The sequence below is a fragment of the Lathamus discolor genome, chromosome 17 (assembly GCF_037157495.1).
Source record: "Lathamus discolor isolate bLatDis1 chromosome 17, bLatDis1.hap1, whole genome shotgun sequence".
In the NCBI taxonomy this organism is placed as follows: Eukaryota; Metazoa; Chordata; class Aves; order Psittaciformes; family Psittacidae; genus Lathamus; species Lathamus discolor.
Genome location: NC_088900.1, coordinates 3,493,147 through 3,513,954, shown reverse-complemented (window position 1 = coordinate 3,513,954; position 20,808 = coordinate 3,493,147). Strand labels below are relative to the sequence as shown.

The window sequence follows — 20,808 nt, the reverse complement described above, 5'->3', positions numbered from 1 at the left end:
AGGACCACTTTTGATGGCGAAGCTATCTCAGCACCACTGTGGCAGGAGCTGAGGGTGCAAGAGCCTCTGGGCAAGCCTGTAGTAACCGTGACCAGCAAGCAGGGATGTGCAAGCAGTGGCCATAGCTCAGCCACGGATGTGCACGCCTGAGCCCCTGCATACCGCTATAGCTGCAGCTCAGCCGATGGCTGGTGACTCCTAAGCTCATGGGAAGCTGTAAGAATACAGGGCTAAGCCTTCCTTAGGCCTGGTACCCTGTGGCTCCTGCTGACCCCAGGATCAACAAGGTAAGAGGCTGATTTAACCTCCACCAGTGACCAGCAAGTAAAATGCTTGGGAAAAACAAGGTCTTTATTCTGGAAGAGAGAGGGGTGCAAGTGAAGCAGAAGCCCTCAAATCCCTCTTATGCAATAGGTTCATATGGAGGGGGGGAGAATTAATCAACCCCCCCAGGGCTCTGAGCTACACTCTGCCTGCCTGGCCAGAGACCCCCCCACCATGCAAACCACGCTGTAGTACCCAGATAGCAAACACAGCAGAGATTTAGGTCAGGCAGCAGCAGCTACAAAGCAAGCCAGCAGTAGCCTTGCGTGCCCGCTGGAAAATGAAGCAGCGATGCTGTTTGAGGATGCAGGGGAACACGGCGGAGAAGGAATTGCTGATGCCCGTAGAGACAGCTTCGGCTCTGAAATCCAGAGCAGCTCCCAGCTCCAATCACCCTCCTGTCCTTTAAAAGCAGAATAACCCCATCTGTTATCTCCTACATCGCTCTTTCGGTAGCACTTTGCATTTTTGTTCTCTACAGGAAATCCAGCACTAGGACAGCTTCAGAACCTGAAAACCACAGGAGACTCCTGCCTGCATCTTGCTTTAAGCTCAGCAATAAAGCTCTACAGCTTTTCCCCCCATGGCCTAAAAGACGTGGTAAGCCCCGGGGCGATGTCTTCTCAGAGCAGGGACACTTGTGTCAATCCAAAGGCCAGGGGCACCTGTTTGGGCTTGGAGGAGCCAGCTGAGCCTCCTTATTCATTAGCCATATGACTTTAGGCAGCCTAATTAAGGCAGAGCCCCTATATAAAGGCCAAACTGAGGCTGAGCAAGGTTTGGCTCTCTGTTAGGAGGGAGGAACAAAAAGCAGCACTGAGTACATAGGGACTGTGCTCAGCAGGATGTTTTGGAGTAGCTGAAGACTGCTGGAGCGTGCCTTAGTAAAGACAGAGAAGACAACAGAAGGATGCCTTATGCTGTAAGTCTCCCTTACTCCCCATGAAGGGCTCATGCAGCAGTTTGTCAGGTTTAGGAGCCTCGCGCATTAGTGTCTGCCTGTTCCTGGTGCAGGACACCACAACCAGCAGCCCTGCTATGGCCCTTTGGGGCTTTGTGGGGACCCAAATGTGGGGAGCCACAAACAGGAGCCCAAGTCTTTGCTATCCAGCAAAGGACACGTGGGGCATTGTGCCCCAAGTGGAAAGCACTTGATGTCTCATTGACCAGGATGCTTTTTGTGCCCTAGCTTTGCAATAAGGCTGTAGGTATCCCCAACACGAGTAACCCTGCCCTGCTTGCTGGGATAAGGTTTGTTTGGTAGGAGCTCACTGTTCTAGACTTCCCTACCTCCCCTAACAGGGGAAACCTTTGTCGGGAACTGGTTTAACCTATGAAAGGGCAATGGCTGGTACCTAACAGAAACATCATTTAGCATAAACTCCTCTTAATGGGGAAGTGCTTTGGTCTTTGCCAAGCGATTAAGTGTATATGAAATATGCATGAAATTCTAATTTGTCCTCCTAATATGCAAGGTGCCAAATGAAGTCCAGGAGGGGAGAACTGGAGCCAAGACCTAGCAGAGGCTGTTAGTAGCTCTAGTTAATGTAGTTAATGCTGCTAGCTTTGCTCACAACTAGATAATGATATTTTTGTTAACAGTATCTTCCAATAACTTAATCCCCTGCAAAAATAAGGAGAGAACATAGCCCCTGGAGCTGCTGTGCCATGGAGCACACCCCAGAGCAGGTAAGAGCTCCCTTGTGGCTCAACCCAACCCGGGCTGGGAGAGGGAATGTTGCCTGGATGTGTGGTACTCTGCTGAGACAATAGCACTGCCTTGCCCTACTGAGGCAATGAGAATGGGTAGGGTACCTCACTATAGCTGCTCTTACGGCTGCATCTCAGGCACTTTCCATCACTGAAGGACTCTATATATGAGCCTTTGAGCCACCAGTGAGGTCAAGATGCTCTGCGTGGGAAGCATTAACATCCCCATGCAGAAATCACACCATTAGCTGTGATGAACTGCAAGCAGCTATATTAGTGACTTGTAACAGTGCTTTGCACCCGTGCGCAGCGACAAGTGTCGGGACAGCATTAGGGGCTGTTCTCGGTGCTGAGTGGGCTTGGAAGCTAACTGTGTGTGTCGATGGGTTTGCTCTGTTGAGGATTAATGTTCTAGCTATAGGACTTGGACCGCAGCTCGACCCAGGCGCTTGCTATTAATCAGGAGGTGACGCAGTGCGACTGACAGGGACTGAGGCTCAATGCTGTAAAATCAGGGGTGTGCAGAACAAAGAGACCTGAGGATCATTTATGTGTTTTCTTGTCCTGGTTATGCAAGTGGAGATGGGATGCCTACAAAAAGTGCCTAGGAGATTTCTGAGTAGTTAATGGGTTATTATTAAGGCTTGATAAGTGAGGGCATTGCAGAGCAATGCGTCTGCGTGGTGATGAGTGGCTGTTGGAACTATCAATGTTTAGCCAACAACTCAAATCTTGGCTTGAAGGCTGTCAGGAGATGCTTGTGGAAGGGGAATCAGCTAAACATTTGGTACCCAATAGCCAGGGGAGTGAGGATGGAGCTGAAGAAAGCTATTGCCAATAGGAGTAAGAAGTGAAGCCGCAGCTCGGTTAGTTAAAAGGAATGGTGCTCTCACCAGGCTCCTCATCATTCCAGCTCGCTGGAAGCCGCAGTGGACAAGTGCCGGGCCTTTGCGTCCCGGTTTCCTCTGCTCCCCCCGGCAAGGCTTACGCAATAGCCTGGCATCACGGATAGTCGAGTGTCATGGGTGGCTGCTGCATTCCCGGCACGCCGCGCTCCCACTAAAGCTTCATTACTGTACCTTCTGCTCTGCTCCCGAGCATCTGCTTCTAGCCCTGCCGTGGTATTTGAAAACACAGGCTGTGCCTGCCATAGCGCTGCTTGTGGCTTGGACTGAAAATGCCAGGGTCTGAAATCATTGATATGAAACACGGGTGACTCATTTCACAGAGTGCCAGGCCCATGTTAATTTTGTTAATACTGAAATCATCTGCTTTGCAAGGCTGTTTTCTCTCTGCTACCAGCAGCAGAGCTCTCTGTTAGCTGTTGTTTCTAAGGAGGAAGGAGGGAGGAGATGGGGTTGAGGCATGAGTCCTGTTTACCCCAGAAATGAGAGGGTCCCAGAGACTGGGGGATGACAGAGAATTGAGGTTGCCCTGGTAAATTTGGGTAAGTGCTGCTGAAAATCACTCCCCCCTAACTAAGGCACGGAGGAAAGCAGCAGAAAAGGTCTAAAGCGCTGCCGGTGAAGCGTGCCATGAGCTGGTTATTACAGCTACAGAAGCTTAAGCGATGCCCCTGGGACACTGCAACGCTTGCTTAGTCCAACAGCAGGATCCGAGAGGAACCTGCTGAAGGGAAAACAATGGATAAACCCACAAATACCTCTCCTGGCTGCTACCCCGCCAGGAGCACGAATTGTGTAGCTTCCAAAGACCTGTCTCTCCTGGCAAGCTCAGGCACAAAAGCGAGTGCCAGGAGCTGGGAACCTTCGCAGGGCGGCTGTCAAAGGGGCAGATGCAGTGATGGGAAGGGCTATCTGCCAACGTGAGGAAGGATGAAAAGGCTGGGGAGTCTCCTCCTCAGCCCTTTGCTAGGACATGCCATCACCACCCAGTGCACCTCCATCATCTAAAGTCTAATGTGGGAAGGTCTCTGCCAGGCTGGCAAACTAGGTCAAAATTAAGTACGGTTCAGTTCCAACGCAGCGATTGATGTGTCCATTCACATAGCTGGATGGCATTTGCCCTGCACTTCTCTCCTTCTCTGAAAGAAGAAAGGCTCTTTGACAGTTTGCAGGTTGTGAGGGAAGGGAGCTAAGTTGGGCTCCCTACCTGGGATGTTCTAATGGCCTCAGAAGAAGAGAAGCTTCAGCTCACTCCGCTCAGGCTTTATCCTGACCATAAACTCACAGTGTTTTAGGGTAGTCTGCCAACACGACCCATCCCTTGTCCTTTCCATCGAAGGCAGGTTTGGATGTCACCAGGAAACAAGAAGCTTGAGAGCAATGAAGTAGATTGCCCCAGAAGGGGAAGGAGATGAGCTGGTTGTTAGGGCAGGCAATAATGCTGGTTCAGTGGATGGGGAGGCACAGAGGTGAAGGCCAGTCTCAAGGCCTCACAGCAGCAAAACAGAGGGTGATCTGGCTGCTGCAGGAGCATCCAGGGGTTACATCTAAGATGCCTTTAGTCTCAGCATGGTTTAAGGCAAAGATTTCTTGTGAGTTGCATGGTTTTTGGGGAGGTTTCAGATAAGCCCTTTCCAAAGAAGGGAAAGGGCTGTCTGCATATAAAGGTTAGACCTGTACATGTGTATTTGCAGCCCAGCAGTGTAAATGCTCTCTGTAACTGTGATTCTCTCTCTTGCCTCTCAGGACTGGCAGACAGAGGCTGGCCTCCTGCTCTAGCTACGATATGACACTCGCTGGACCCCAGCCTTATGGGCACCGAAGATGCTTCAGCCCAGCACACAGGTAGGCAGCCCAAGTGGCTGCTTTTCTTTTCCTTCTCTATTGCATTAGGTGAAGTCCTTGCAGGTGATGTGGTTTATGGCTGGTTTTCCCCAAAAGAGGACAGGATTTACAGGATGTTCCCCGGAAATACAAAATCCTGGAGCCAAGTACCCTTAGCCAGGTCTGAGTAGGGATGTGTAGGCAAGAGCATGGAGGCTGCCGAAGGACTGGAAGGTGAGCTGCAGCCTTGGTATTCAGGGGCCTGTGACAGGAAAAGGAGGGCATGTGTGGTGCTGTGGCTGCTGGAAGGGGTTTGGGGAGTGCTGCTGAACCTGGGGGGTGTGGGCAGCATTTGTCTTGCCATGAGGATGCCTCTCTGCTGTCAGTGGCAGCCTAGGAAAGACCTGTCTCGTGTGAGTGCTTGCTTTGTGCCGGTCTGTCCCCTGTAACGCTCGCCAAGAGTCCCGTAGAAGTGAGGGCTGTGCAAGGGAACAAAACGCGCTCTGTCTCAAAGCTGATGGTATCTGGAATCCTGTGTTTGGTGTCTTGGTTGCTGGTGCTTTTGGAGTGAGAAAAGCAGAGGTAAAGCTACAAAGGCACAGGGGTTTATGCTGCTGGGCATCTTATCCTTGAGGTTCCCAGAAAGTTTTGCCACACATGCAAGCTGTGGAAGCCTGCCCGGCAAGGATGTGATCTATGGTGAGGATCTGGACGAGGAATCATATGTCTTTGGTGTCTATGGCATGAGGGCTGTGAGCCTGTTACTGACTGTGTTTGGCTCCTGAGGAGCCCCAAGGGTTTGGACTTTCTTCCTCTCCTTGCTTCTGGCTTGTGTGAGGCATCCTTCCCTCTTGCTCTGGTCCCCCGGCATCATCACCCATGGTAGCGACAGGCAGCACCAACCTCCTGCACTGTGCTTTCCTCTACCTCAGCGCTAGGCTGGGCTCTAAGCTGTGCTATGAGGCTGTATTGAGACCACAGTCGAGAGCTGGGGAAGGGCAGGGAATTTGAGGGCACGAGCCAGCACGTAGCATATGGCCAAACAACCTGCCAAATGCACAGGAGCAGGATGTGGCCCAGATAAGGGACTGCAGTAGCACGGCACTAGGATGCTCGGTCCAAGCATTGCTGCTTATCATGATGTCCCTGATACAGGGCCGCTTTTTGACTGCACGATTTTCTGGTCCCAGTGAGCAGAGCACTTGGGGATCATTAGATGCTTGTGACAAGCTGTGAAACCCCTCAGCATCGTGTGCACAGCTTTCTGGCTTCCTAGGTGTTAGTATCTCCGTGCGATCAGATCTGTACAGGGGCTAGGACACACAGGCTCCCTCTTGTCCCTTTTATGAAAGCAGACCGTGATTTAAAGCACTGTTGTTTAGTGCCAATAAACTCTTCCTGGTGACATGAAGGACCCGGGCTTTAAAACTTGTACATCCCATCCTGAAGCAGCAGAAGGACCAGGTTTTATAAACTAGCCTTGAAGCCATCTGCCATGCCACCAGTGAGTGTGACTCTGTTCTCTGAGCAAATCCCCTCTGAAAGCTCAAGGCAACAAGGAAAGACCAAACAGTGGCAAACTGTTGAACTGCTTCCTATTAGTTCTGTTGTGGATAGCACCAAGGTTACTGCACTGCCTTTTAGCTGCAGCTGTATGACCAAGCAATAGGGGCTGCTCTTTACCTGACCCGGGCAGGTGGCTTAGATGAAAGCCACGGGGAGACAGAAGGGGAAGTGCCACAAATGTCTTGCTGTGGATGAGAAACAAGTGCCGTGTTTGTTCTAAAATGGGGTAGCTGCGTTATGCTAAACCCAGCCAAATGTTGAGGAGGTAGAAGAGGAGGCGAAGCAGATTTTCAAAGCAAGGAGGAGCAGCTTTTTCTGTCCTCTAAATGGGGGAATGAGGGCAGGGCTTTAGGAGCAGCACCCTTGTGTGCCCCTCGAGCAGCTCTGGAGCCAGCCCTGCCTCACAGCCGGCTCTTTCTCATCCTACAAGTAACAAAAAGGGGAAATCATAGGGCGCCCAGAAAGGAAAGTGCTAACTAAGGAGGTAAATGCAGATGTTCCTCTGTGGGCTGGTGTCCCCGTGTCCCCCCTCTAGCAGCCTTTCAGACACATGACAGGCAGCATAAGCAAGTGAGGCAGAACCTTTAAGGCTGAATCTTTCCATTGCAGGGCACCTGGGCAGCTCGAGTGTAATTCCTTATCACCCCTAAAGTGATGGTTGTGTGGAAAAGGGAGGGCAAGGGGGAGCCTTTATGGTCCTGCCAGCAAAACTTGCCAAGGAATCAAGCCCAGGAAGGGATAGAATCATAGAATCATAGAATAGTTAGGGTTGGAAAGGACCTCAAGATCATCTAGTTCCAACCCCCCTGCCATGGACAGATACTTTTAGAAACAGCAGTTTCTATGGGTTTTTTTTCTGACGAGCAAGTCCTCTCCCCCTCTTGCTCAAGGAGCAGTAGAGGATGGATTATAAACGCAGTGGAGGAGCCCTTCTTAAGGAGAAGGTCACGGTGCCTCTTCCACCAGCCACCTTCCCCTCTGCCCAGCTCCTGAGCATAGAGATGCTCACCACGAGCATCCCTAGGTGAGGAGCTGCTGCCCACCGCCCGCCGCAGGGAATCGCTTCCCATCGGGAGAACCAGCAGAGGGGACACCCTGGCCCATTTCCCTAGCGCATGCCCTTGGCCACCCGGCATCTACCGCTGGAAATGAGCCCTGGAATCCAACCCGCAAACCTGAGCAGTGCCACTACTTTGGGGGAAGGCTCTGGGAGAAACGAAGAAGCGAGGTGGGAAGCGAGGTGGTCAGGGATCAGCGCTGCGCTTCGAACGGGGCAGCGACCCCCCCGCCGGGCATCCCTATGGGGGACCCGCTCCATCCTCCGCCGCTGCGACCCCCGGTTCCCCGCGGGTACCGCGCCCGGTGCCCCCATCCCCTTCGCGTCTCACCTGCCCGTACACCTGGATGGGCTGCGGCGCGGGGTCGGCGTGCGGCGGCTGCGGCAGCAGCGAGGGGTGCCCGCCCGCCGCCAGCAGCAGCAGCAGTAGCACCGGCAGCGGGAGGCGGAGGGGGAACGGCCCGGCCCGGCGCTCCCCGTCGCTGCTCCGCGTCGCCATGTTCGAGCCGCCGGGGGCCGCGGCCGGGGCCGGGCGGAGCGGAGCGGAGCCGCCGCGCCGCCGCCCGGAGAGAATGTGCAATGGGCAGCGGAGCCGCTCCCCCCCCGCCCTCCGCCACCTTCCCCGCGGGGTCCCCTCCCCGGAACAGGGCGCTGCGCCCCCCTCGGGGGATGCTCGGGACCCGAGCGAGGTACAGGGAAAGGACGGGGTTGGAATGACGCCAAGCGGAATGACGAGAGACGGAGGCAAATTGCAGGAGAAGGCAAAGGAATAAACTCAAAGAAAACGCGTCAAAAGCATCGCAGCATCTTCCTGCTATGGGGATGCGTGAGGTTTTCGTCCCGCCCTCCCCCAAAAGAGCCAAGCTGCACTTTTCCTCCCCAGCAGAGCGCGGCCCTCAGCCATAGGCCTGAAGCATCCCAGCATCAGTGGGAAGTGGTGTGATTATCTGTGCAAGCATCCAGGCTGAGGTTTAAGGGTTCAGGATCTGCTTGGCTTGTGGTTTGGAACCCTTTCCAGCCTCCTGGAAGCTCTGTGCTGCTCATTCCCCCAGGTCCTGCTCACAGCAGTGTAACTGGTCCCTCTGCTTTCTCCAGGTCAGCTTCTGATCTGTTTCTCTGGTAGTTTAATTTCTCTTCCAAAGAAGCCCCCCATTGATTTTAAACATCCCCCAGCCTTGCACAGTCATGCAACTGGGGCAGCGATGGTCTTCTGTGCATTGGTTTGATGCTCCTTGCTATGTCTTATGTGTCATGGTAAAGGAGAGCAGCCAGTAGAGGCGTCTGTTTCCTATAGCCAAAGGTGTGTGCAGTCTGTGTGGTCCAAATGCATCAGGGAGATTATCCTGTGGGTCAACAGTAATGCTTTGTGTGCAGTCTTTGCAGAGCACTGCCACGGTGTCAGGCTCCTTGCAAGGATGCGAGAAGAAGAGGCTAGTGAGGGACCTACTGGTGGGACAGCTTGGTAGGCAGACCAGGCTTGGGTCCTTGCTGTTGGGAATGATGGTTTGGGTGCAATGAAGAGCTGTGCCTGCATTTGGATGGAAAATGAAGGCATAGGTGGATGTCAAAGGGAGATTTCCCAGGTTATGGTGACAGACTTCCCCCTGTTACGGTCCTGGTAGTCTCGGAGCTCTCAGTTTCTGCCATCTTCCTGGGCATACTTGGAAGGCGAGTGCTGCTGTCCTGGGATTTCTAACACTTCAAAGACAATGGATGTGACCCAGCAGTGAAGGAATGGGAGTTTCTAAGTCCCATGGATAGCACCAAGGCAGTCTCGCTCCCCCTTCCTTCACTTGCTTTAACAGCAGAAACATTGTCCAGTGCTTTCCCTGAGGTGCTTTCACCTAGAAACCTAGTTAATGCATTTCAATTACCGAGTCAATACAATTAGAAGCCCTCCTAATAAAGCTTTTAGCGGTCTTCGCTCAGTGTAACGTCCCTCCAGAGGATTGGAGGTCACCATGGGTAAGGGCAGAGGGAGTTTTATTGCATAGGAATCCCAGTTTCACTCTGGAGTGGGCAGCTGAGAGGCACCCAAAAAGGCCACGGCATCATTCCCGAAAGCACTGCCATGTCCGGGTGTCCATCCCATTGCACATGAAATGACTGTTCTTTGGGAAATCCTCCCAAAACCCGGGAATAGTGCGAGGATAGGATAAGAAATAGTAAGAAATTAGCAACTGGCTTTGTCTGCGCTTTGTAAAGGGAGGAACTTGATGAGTGGTGGGTTCAGCATCCTCCTCCTGGCCTCAGCTCCAAGCAATGGAGCTGAGAATGGTCCCTGTTCCTGCCTTGGGACTCCCTGTGCCAGGTCCCTGTGGTGGCTGCAAGGGAAAGAGTGGTATCAAGGAGTGCTTGGGTGAATGCAGCGCTGGTAAATGCTAGCAGATGAATAGCTCTTTCTGTGCGCAGGGAAACACACGTTTCCTTTGCCAAGGTATTTTTTTGTTTCTTGAGAAGAAAAAGGCTCCTGCTGTAGAGGGGAGGGGGAGCAGAGCAGAGTTGGATTTGAAGGTCCATCTGGATTTCATCAGCAGCAAATACTGTGAACTCCAAGAGCAAGGCGAGGAGCCCCTGGCCCCCCCCGCCTTTCCTTCCCCTCTCCCATTCACCTTTCCCTGGTGCAGCTCTAGAGGTTTTGGAGGGTTTAAAGGACCACGGGGGCCAGAACAGCAGCCCCCGCAGAGCCCCAGTGAGACTGGGGATAGGATGCATTCCACGTTGCTGGAACTGGGGAGTGTTTAAACAGCCTGATCTGAGCCCCAACAAGCGGGGATGCCGGGGATGAGAGCCCGTGAGCAAACCGAGGTGTGTGTCCAGTGGGCAGGTCTCTGAGCAGGGCTGGTAGTTTGCTTTTGTTCTGGTTTATGTGGGAAGGATGAGGGCACATCTCCCCTGGTAAAAAGGGCCCTTGATGATGCTGTATGAAAGGGACATTTGCTAAAGCAATGGGGATGCCTGCTGGGGATGCCTGGGGCTTTTGCAGATCTGCTCTGCAACTAAACTACTTATTATGGTTTGTGTGATAGGTTTTCTCCTAAGCCCAGGGAGTTACAGCCGCAGAGGGGCCCTTCAGTGCCTGTGTCTGACAGGTCTAAGAGTCCTGGTGACCTTGGCACAAGGAGCTGCAATCTCAGAGCATGCTCTCACCCCACTGCAGTTGATTTCCCTGTGCCTTCCCTTGTCTTTGTGCTTGACAAACATCCAAAGGCGTTAGCATACGCTCGGCACTAACAGGCTCTAAGCCCTCATTCCCAAAGAGCCACCCAGGATAAGGTATTCAAAGCCAGTAGTGTGCTGTCTTTGTGAGCCCAAACCAGCCGTGCCTTAGGCAGTGCCTGGCAGCTCCGGGATGCCCCTCATGCATCCTGCACCACAGCAAAACCTTTCCTGTCTCTGGGCCCCATGCTTCTGGGGCAGCAAGGAGGAGGAAGGCTGGCCGTGCAGGTGCAGCTCCTGCCGCTGGTGTGCTGCGAGCAACATCTCCATCTTGTGGTAACAGCAGCATCAGGGTCCCAAAGGCACAATGCGTTTGGCTGTTGGCTGCTTCACTCCCCAAGTGTCTTCCTAGGGATTTTCTGCTCCAAGGTGTATGCCTGACCACCCCGGCAATGGTTTTGTGCACACTTTAGGTGTTGGCAAGCCCATTGCTGTGCATTAGGCTTAATGAAGGCAGGGTGATGAGAAAGCCTAAGGCTTTTCCCAAGGGTCTAAATGTTAGGGAATATTAGGGAAAGGTTAGCGTGGTGGTTTGCTGTGATTGATGTGGGCTTTGCCTTGACCCTTGTCACTCCTCTGGGCTCCAAGTTAATCAGCAAACAGGGGTCAGGGTTCCCTGTGCAGGTTAGGGGAGAACAAGCTGTGCAGGGAGGTGAAAGCACAGCATGGCCCAGGCTGGGGACTGCACCAGCAGGAGAACAGGACCTCCCAGGGCGGTCAGCATGGGGATGCTACTGGGTTTCTCTTGTGGCACAGGCATCCCTCATCCTGTTGGGTGTCCTCGAGCCATATCTTGCCTGTGGGATGGCTGAGGTAGAGCACAGCAGAACCCCCTTTGTTCTAAGGGGTTTTGTGTCATTGGAACCCTGGAGGGAGCTCACCAGGCATAGGAGCCTGGCTGTACCATGCCAAGGAAACACATGTGCCCTATACTCCAGCACTGCCCATGTGCTGCACGTGAACAGCCTCTGGTGGAGTTCCAGCCCATCCTCACAGCTTTGCATCAGTCTGGATATATTTTCTGGTTTTCTATTCTAATTCTATTCTAATTTCTGTTCTAATAATAGAATATTATATGTTCTGTTTTTCAGGTGACATGAATGGCTTCAGGAGCGAGAGTAAAGGGGACCATACAACAGCCAAGTTGGCAAGTAAGATTTATTGAATGTAGGTCAGACCCAAAAGCGGAATGACCGGGTTTCAGCAGGAAGCACATTGGGCGTTAAGAAGAAAAACCAGCCACGAACCCTCAAGAGCAGCCCCCACTCCTTCCCTCTGCGCGCTTACTCCTTCCCCAAACCCAATGTCCTCAGGGAGCCCTAGGGACCCATAGGACTCAATGCCTCTCTTTGTCCTACAGGATGCTGCTTCCAGGATGCACCCCTCCAGCACCCTGCAGGACATCCCTAAGAGAGAAGAAGGATGAGAGCATGTCGAGCACTGAGGAATCACGCTGCGTCTTGAGGCCGCGCTGAGGAGCCACGGGGAGGATCCACATCATTCCAAAAGGTTGGTGTTTGCGGCTTTTTTTCGCGAAACACAGCTCAAAATGAGAAAGAAAAACAAAAAGCAGCATCTTCAGCCTCTTGATTCGGCTGGATTCAACTGCCCCCATCCCAACGGACTCAGCGTTGGCAGCGGCAGATCGGCGACAAAGGCATGGAGCGCACACGAATGGAGACCCTGCTGCGAGCATGTTTTTGTTCTGCTTGTGCCATGTTATTGTTCTATCTGTGCCATTGTTCTTTTTGTAAAGCAGCAGCACGGTACTAAAGGGACCTTAGCAGAGATCCAAAGGGAGTTGAATCAGAACAGGGGGAGCAGGGCAGGTCTGTAATGTAGAGCGAGGCTGGACTCCACCGTTTTGGGAGCAGGGGAAGGCTAGAGTGCTCACCACGAATCATCCTGTGTCAGTCACACCATCAAGGGACAGGGGCTCTTTGTCCATAGGAGAGTAGTCTCAAGGCCAGGGAGGAACAGGATGAGATCCGGCCGGGAAACCTCATCCCAGAGAGGGAATAGGCTGGGAAAGCCTACTCAGTTTTGGAAGCCGGGACACCATTGGGTGCCCCCGGCTCTTTCTCTCGGAGCTTGCGTAAGTAATCATGGGGGCCTTTGCCCTCAAAGGCCGTGGGGCTCTTGTAGGAGCCACCGATCTTGTCCCAGAGGGTGAAGTACTGCCCGTAGTTGTAGTCAAAGTACAAGTGGTGGTCGGTGTGGTGCGCCGAGCCGTTGATGATGTGCCGCAGGAGGCGAGGGACGCGGTAGTCGCCATCGTGAATGGAGATGGTCCAGACGTTGACGAAGATGTAGAGGCCCAAGTAGGTGACTTTGTGTAGGGGGAAGAGGAAGGGGTAGATGTGGTAGGGCAGGCTCTGCATGAAGCCATCGACGGGGTGGAAAGCATGGCTGGCAAAAGGCGTCGCAATCTTCCAGAGGTGGTGGGGCTTGTGGAAGCGCTGCAGGGAGAAGTACACTGTCAGTGCTCAAGGCTGATGGTGTCCTCTCTTAGGGGGTTTTCTGGCCAGGGACATCTCATTGCCCAGGGGCTGCCATCACTCAAAGTGCAGGAGAGAGATGTACACCCTCATGGGCTTTTGGTTCCCACTGCATTGCGGACAGAGGAGAGGCGATGTTTCCTACAGCCACACCAACCCCACTGTCCCCTCCACATGGTCCCAAGGAGGAACATCTTAGCCATGGCCCCGGAATGGGATGAGGGCTCTTGTCTGGAACCCACCAGACCCATCTTGTACCTTATAGAACAGTTTGTGGTGAAGACCACGGTGTATCCAGTAGATGCCCATGTCGGTGAAGAATAGGAAGGACAGCATGCTGAGGAAGACACCGGACCAGCCTGGGGGAACAGGAGTGTTAGGGGTGCTAGAAGACAGCGAGGAGCAGGGGTCTGCAGGGGCCAGGGAGACACATGTCAGCCGCATTGGGGTCTGTCCCACCAAGGAGGTACGGTCAGACAGGCTCCCGGGACTTGGGATAAGTGAGCCAGGCACTGGTTTGTGGGGAGCAGCACCCAGGGAAGTGAAGGCCTTGTTTTGTGGTGGGGGACATGCGTCAATCAGGCTGTCCCCGAGCCAGGGGTGATGGGCACTTCCTCATGTTGTCCTTAGGGGAACTTGGGATTGTGATTCCTAGATGGGACCAGCTTGAGGCAGGAGATACCCGGGTGGACAGTTCTGGACTCGTACAAGGTGCATCGTCATCAGGAGAAACAGGGGCATGCTGCTAGCCAAAGCACTGGCCTGGCTGGGGACACAGGGGAGCAGCTCACCATACGGGGAGTCCTGGATGTTGTCATAGAGCTTGCTGTAGCCCCGCACCTCGGCGAAGAACAGGGCGACAGTGGGCACGCTGATCCAGGGCAGGGAGCGCAGCGCGTAGGTGATCTCCCGCTGCACTTGGTTCTGTGAGGATGCGGCAGGAGAGAGCGGTTGGGGGGCGAGGGTACGGCAGGAGCTGGGCAGAGACCCCAGAGCCCCCATGTCCCACCCCTCATTGTATCAGTGCTGTGGTGTGGGGCACAGTGTGCTGCCTGTTTGCGGATAGCCACGCAGCACGACAGGGTGCTGGGTGTAATGCTCTGTGCAAGTGGTACTTGTTTATGGTCAGGATCGAATGAGGGCATGGATGGGGACCAGAGGGAGCAGTGAGGCAGCCTGTGGCTGTTGATGGTGCAGAGCGGGACGTGACGAGTGTATCAGTAGGGCCAGGTGTTTACTGGGCAGGGGGTGACCCACAAGTGGAGTGTTCAGTCCCAGCCTTAGGAGGAGGACTGGGCAGTCCGGCATCTCTGCCAGACTCTTATGTCAGGGGCGGTCTCTGAGCTGGTCTCAGTGTCTTTAGGGGCTCAGTATGGAGGTTGAGGAGGGGATTAAGCTGGGCTTGTTGAGCCTGGAGAAGAAAAGGCTCAGGGGAGACCTTGTAAAACTCTTCCAATACCTAAAGGGGGGCCCACAAGAAATCTGTACGAAATACATGAGAAATGGTGGCACGTAGTGACAGGACAAGGGGGAACAGTTGTAAACTGACAGAGGGAAGATTGAGATCAGATATTAGGAACACATTCTTTACCATGGGGGTGGCGAATGCTGGAACAGGTTGCCAAGAGAAGCTGGCAGTGTTCAAGGCTAGGATGGACAGGGTTTGGAGCAACCTGGTCTAGTGGAAGGTGTCCTTGCCCTTCCTGCCCCTGGGAGGGGCTTGGAACAAGATGAGTTTTAAGGTCCCTTCCAACCCAAACTATTCTGTGATTCTATGATCTTGTGAGCGGTTCAGGGCAGGGGCTGATATATGGGAGAAAAGCTGGGGGGGGGTGAACTGGGGTGCACCCACCTCTAGGAACTGAGGATGTTTCTTGAGTTCATGGTCAAAGATGAAGTAGTAGCTGAGGGTGCCAAAGAGGAGGTAGAGGGCGAGGGCTCCCAGGTTGGTGATGACGAAGAGGCTGAGGAGCTGGCGGAAGGGCTCGCCTTCGGGCCAGCTGGACGGGTACACGTAGGGTGTCAGGATGTGCTGGTCGGCAGCAGCCAGGACCAGGTCCATGGTGGCTCCTGTGGCAAAGAGAAAGGGTCAGTGTGACTGGCTGCAGGTGTCCCATCTCTGCAGCCCCTGGTCAACCATGGGGCTAGAGGGGTCGGGTCCGAGCAGTGCGTTAGATCACGGTGGCAGAGAAGCCCTTAGATGCCTCATGCGTGGTGGCAGGGAGGTCCTCACATGCCTCATGTACCTTAGCCAGGTGTGTGAGGCGTATCAGAGAGATGCAGGTTGCGGGGTATACAGCATCTTCCATAGTCTTTATACCCCACAACAGGAATGGGCTCCCCTGTTTCTGTGTCCTACGGCGTGTAGGACAGGGTCCCATCCGGGTGAAAGGGTGGCAGCGGTGCAGGCTTTGGGGAGCAGGGGCTCCCTTTTTGGCCAGCGTACGATACACGGTGGGGGGGGCCATGGCAGCATCTGTCGGTTCTAGGGCGATTCCAGCAGCGCCCATCGGGGAGTCCCGGTGCGAGAGGGGGCGATACCCGCGCAGGGGGTGGGGATTGATGTGTTTGGCTGCGGAAACGCGTCCGGGCGCGGTGTCAGTGCCGGCGGCCCCGCGTCGTGGGTGCCCCCCCCCCCCCCCCCCGGCTCCCCTTCCCCATGCCCCGGTCCCCCGGTACCTGCTGCGGGTCCCGACGCGGCGGCGGACGGGGGGAAACGGGACGGGACCGGACGGGACGGGTGGGGCGGAGCCACCCGGTATCGCCACGCGACGTCAGCGGCGAGAGCGGCTCTCGCCACGGGCGGGGGCGGTGACGTTGCGGAGGGGCGGGGCTACGGCGGTGACGTGCATAGGGAGAGCGAAGGGATACAGGAGGTGGGATATAGGGATGCTCTTCCCTGTGAGGGTGGCGGCGTTCAGGGGCAGGTTGGACGGGGCTTGGAGCAACCTGCTCCAGGGGAAGGTGTCCCTGCCCCTTGGAACTAGATGAGCTTTAACAACCCTTCGAACTGAAACCATTCCATGATAACCGAAGCAGGTGGTTGCGTACACAGTATTTATTTCCAAAGGCCTGGAATGCACCTTGTTGTGTAAAACAAAGTCCATTTTGTCTGCTTTGGGTGAGGGAGGGTGTTGCTGCTCTGCAGTGTGCTTCGTGCTTCTCCTTCTTGTGTAGGGTCGATGGTGGTTTATTTCATGTTACTAAACACCTGTGTGCCCTGTGATCCATAGGGAGGCTGTGGGGTGACGGGTTGTGTGCTAAGAAACCAGTCTGTTCTGATGGTAGGGATAAATAACAGCGTAAACTTGAATGTGCATTAAGCCAAGTCAAAGTGAAGGAATTTCCCAAGGCATGATTTGGAATGGGTAGGTCTGTAGACGGTGAGCCAAAGTCTGTGCAGAGGCTTAAAAAACATCACATATTTCCAGGGTTTTTTTGCAGAACAATATTCTGTTCTCAATGTCTGCTTTCTGCCTGTGTGAGCAGCGATTGAGGAATAAGGATGTAAGCGAGACGGCAGTGATTTGAACTGAGGCATGCAGGCCCTATAAGCAAGAATTTGTAATCGTTTCCATTGCTGTTAGTGTTGACAGAATAGCTGCAGTGTTGATTTCTCCTCCCTTTACCAAGTTTCACATAGAGGAGAAGCATGGGTGCGTTAATGCCCGTTTTCAGTCATGGGAGGATGGTACAGTAGCTTGACCTTTCAGTTGCCTGCTGCCATATTGCCATATATTAGTTTGTGATTCTATTTTTTTCTATAGAGCTTAATTATCCTTTGATAATAAAAGATAGTGTTCAGTGATCATGTAGGAAGAAGGGCAGGAATACTGCCAGTTGTCTTACAGGAGCCCTTAGGGACAGGGTCTACTATGGTTCCTAAGGGGAACTTTACTTGCCTGAGTTGGTTTTTGTAGCGGTGCTGAACAGGACACATGGATTGGGCAGTACGTGGCCCATTGTAAGCTCCAAACAATGTCTGTAAAGGGGGGTGAGTGCCACAATTACATGAGGTTTCTGTCATCAAGTGCTGCAGGATGTTTTATTGTCGGACTCAAAGATCTTGGTGTGTGTAGAGTCGGTGTAGCAGTGATCACAGGGTAAAGAGACAGGATTGTCAGGAAAGAAAAGGAGACAGTGATGCTGTGTATGGGGAAAGGCTCATATGTGGGTTTCCTGGTTCAGAGTTGAAAGTGATGGATCTTGGAATCCATAGTAGCAGAGTCACTGGTATTCTGCAATACAGACCAGGGCAGTTTGGGATAGTATGGGACAATTGGTGACAGTGTGAGATAGTTCAGGTTAACTAACTGATGATAGTTGTCATTAAAAATGAAATCAAATACTTCATAAACTACAAGGCATTGGTAGTAGCTTATCCTAAAGCATACTTGTCAACAGTGCAGGTAATAAGCATTTCAAGAAACTTGCTGTATTATTTGTCTACCACCTTTGTAAAAAATCATATGAAAGGGTTAGTTAATAGTACTGCACTGATTGATAGTACTTATCCCTATCTTGGGAATAGGGGAGTGGAGGAAATGAGCTTTTCAGGAAGCATCCTTTGATATTAAATTGAATGGTTAGATGATCTTTAAGTTCTGTCAACAGGTAGTCTGAGTAAGATGAACTGAGGAAACCTTGATGCACTGGTAACAATTGTATCAAATAATACAAGTAAATGAATTTTCAGTAGCTTTTATATGTACACACAACAGTATCTACCTATATATGCTGCTATATCTATTTATATATAATAGGGTATATAGTCATTTATATAGGTGTGTATATTTAACAGGGTATATATTCATTATATATATGGGTATATATGTATTTATATAGTTATTATATAACAAAGAAAATATTTGTCTTTACATATATTTATAAATAAAAGGGGTACATATTCATTTATTTGTATGTATTTATGTATACTTGAATATAGTAGGGTATAGAGTAATTTATTTGTATTTATATATAAGAGGGTGTTTATCCATTTATTTGCATTTATTTACATATAACAGGGTATAGATTCCTGTATATAATAGGTTGTATATTAATTTCTTTTTATTTATATATAGGGTATATATTAATTTATTTGTATTTATTCATATAACAGCATATAGATTCATTTATGTGTATTTGTATTTATATACAAGAGGGTGTATATTCACTTATTTGTGTTTATATGTAATAAGGTATATATATTAATTTATTTGTATTTATATATTTATATAAAATAGGGAGTATATTCATTTATTTGTATTTATTCCTATAGAAATTCTTTTATTTATATATAGTAGGGTATAGATCCATTTATATAATAGGGTGTATATTCATTTATTTGTATTCATTCCTACAGAAACTCTTTTATTTATATATAGTAGGGTATAGATCCTTTTATTTGTATTTATTCCAATAGAAACTCTTTTATTTATATATAGTAGGGTATAGATCTTTTTGTTTGTATTTATTCCTATAGAAATTCATTTATTTATATATAGTAGGGTATAGATCCATTTATATAATAGGGTGTATATTCATTTATTTGTATTTATTCCTATAGAAACTCTTTTATTTATATATAGTAGGGTATAGATCCTTTTATTTGTATTTATTCCTATAGAAACTCTTTTATTTATATATAGTAGGGTATAGATCCTTTTGTTTGTATTTATTCCTATAGAAATTCATTTATTTATATATAGCAGGGTATAGATCCATTTATATAATAGGGTGTATATTCATTTATTTGTATTTATTCCTATAGAAACTCTTTTATTTATATATAGTAGGGTATAGATCCTTTTATTTGTATTTATTCCTATAGAAATTCTTTTATTTATATATAGTAGGGTATAGATCCATTTATTTGTATTTATTCCTATAGAAACTCTTCTATTTATATATAGTAGGGTATAGATCTATTTATAAAATAGGGAGTATATTCATTTATTTGTATTTATTCCTATAGAAACTCTTTTATTTATATATAGTAGGGTATAGATCCTTTTATTTGTATTTATTCCTATAGAAACTCTTTTATTTATATATAGTAGGGTATAGATCCATTTATGTAATAGGGAGTATATTCATTTATTTGTATTTATTCCTATAGAAACTCTTTTATTTATATATAGTAGGGTATAGATCCCATTATTTGTATTTATTCCTATAGAAATTCTTTTATTTATATATAGTAGGGTATAGATCTATTTATATTATAGGGTGTATATTCATTTATTTGTATTTATTCCTATAGAAACTCTTTTATTTATATATAGTAGGGTATAGATCCTTTTATTTGTATTTATTCCTATAGAAATTCTTTTATTTATATATAGCAGGGTATAGATCCATTTATGTAATAGGGTGTATATTCATTTATTTGTATTTATTCCTATAGAAACTCTTTTATTTATACATAGTAGGGTATAGATCTATTTATATAAGAGGGAGTATATTCATTTATTTGTATTTATTCCTATAGAAACTCTTTTATTTATATATAGTAGGGTATAGATCCTTTTATTTGTATTTATTCCTATAGAAATTCTTTTATTTACATATAGTAGGGTATAGATCCTTTTATTTGTATTTATTCGTATAGAAATTCTTTTATTTATATATAGTAGGGTATAGATCTATTTATATTATAGGGTGTATATTCATTTATTTGTATTTATTCCTATAGAAACTCATTTATATATAGTAGGGTATAGATCCTTTTATTTGTATTTATTCCTATAGAAATTCTTTTATTTATATATAGCAGGGTATAGATCTATTTATATAATAGTGTGTATATTCATTTATTTGTATTTATTCCTATAGAAACTCTTTTATTTATATATAGTAGGGTATAGATCCATTTATATTATAGGGTGTATATCCATTTATTTGTATTTATTCCTATAGAAACTCTTTTATTTATATATAGTAGGGTATAGATCCATTTATTTGTAGTTATTCCTATAGAAACTCTTTTATTTATATGTAGTAGGGTATAGATCCCATTATTTGTATTTATTCCTATAGAAACTCTTTTATTTATATATAGTAGGGTATAGATCCATTTATTTGTAGTTATTCCTATAGAAACTCTTTTATTTATATGTAGTAGGGTATAGATCCCATTATTTGTATTTATTCCTATAGAAACTCTTTTATTTATATATAGTAGGGTATAGATCCATTTATTTGTAGTTATTCCTATAGAAACTCTTTTATTTATATGTAGTAGGGTATAGATCCTTTTATTTGTATTTATTCCTATAGAAATTCTTTTATTTATATATAGTAGGGTATAGATCCATTTATATAATAGGGTGTATATTCATTTATTTGTATTTATTCCTATAGAAACTCTTTTATTTATACATAGTAGGGTGTATATTCATTTATTTGTATTGATATTTATTCATATATAATAGGTTATAGATTTATTTGGATTTATATATAATAAGGTATAGATTCATTTGTAATTATTTATATATAGTAAAGTATGTATTTGAATTTATACATAATAGGGTGTATGTATATTTATACCCTATGATATTTGAATAAATATTAATACAAATAAATTACTCTATACCCTAGTCAAGTATACATAAATAAATATACACCCTATTATATATAAATACATTTATTCATATATCATAGGGTATAAATGATACATGAATATATAGGTATAGGATATATACAT

At 48.6% G+C, this 20,808-nt stretch overlaps 2 protein-coding genes and 1 long non-coding RNA gene across 5 annotated transcripts in view; 1 reads left to right on the top strand and 2 right to left on the bottom strand.

Annotated features, from left to right (window-relative positions):
* Positions 1-7,931, bottom strand: part of SORL1 (sortilin related receptor 1) — a 44,009-nt gene extending 36,078 nt beyond the window's left edge. For 2 of the 3 annotated variants that reach the window (XM_065697375.1, XM_065697376.1), the window contains exon 1: positions 7,718-7,928. In XM_065697375.1, coding sequence (XP_065553447.1) covers positions 7,718-7,885 — 168 coding nt within the window. In that variant the 5' untranslated portion in view covers positions 7,886-7,928. Of the gene's footprint in view, positions 1-7,717 lie in introns of all 3 variants that reach the window. The other variant, XM_065697379.1, reaches the window with a different exon arrangement.
* LOC136023179 (uncharacterized) lies at positions 193-11,757 on the top strand. The gene is made up of 5 exons (XR_010616509.1): positions 193-287; positions 806-924; positions 1,927-2,013; positions 4,686-4,784; positions 11,697-11,757. It is a non-coding gene; the product is annotated as an uncharacterized LOC136023179 (long non-coding RNA).
* On the bottom strand, positions 11,746-15,920 carry SC5D (sterol-C5-desaturase). Its single transcript, XM_065697380.1, has 5 exons — positions 15,783-15,920; positions 14,956-15,173; positions 13,895-14,027; positions 13,362-13,462; positions 11,746-13,064 (listed from the first exon to the last, which is right to left on the bottom strand). The coding sequence occupies exons 2-5, from the start codon at positions 15,163-15,165 to the stop codon at positions 12,639-12,641; spliced, it is 870 nt and encodes a 289-aa protein (XP_065553452.1). The 5' UTR covers positions 15,166-15,173; positions 15,783-15,920; the 3' UTR covers positions 11,746-12,638.
* Between the last annotated feature and the right edge of the window lie 4,888 nt (positions 15,921-20,808).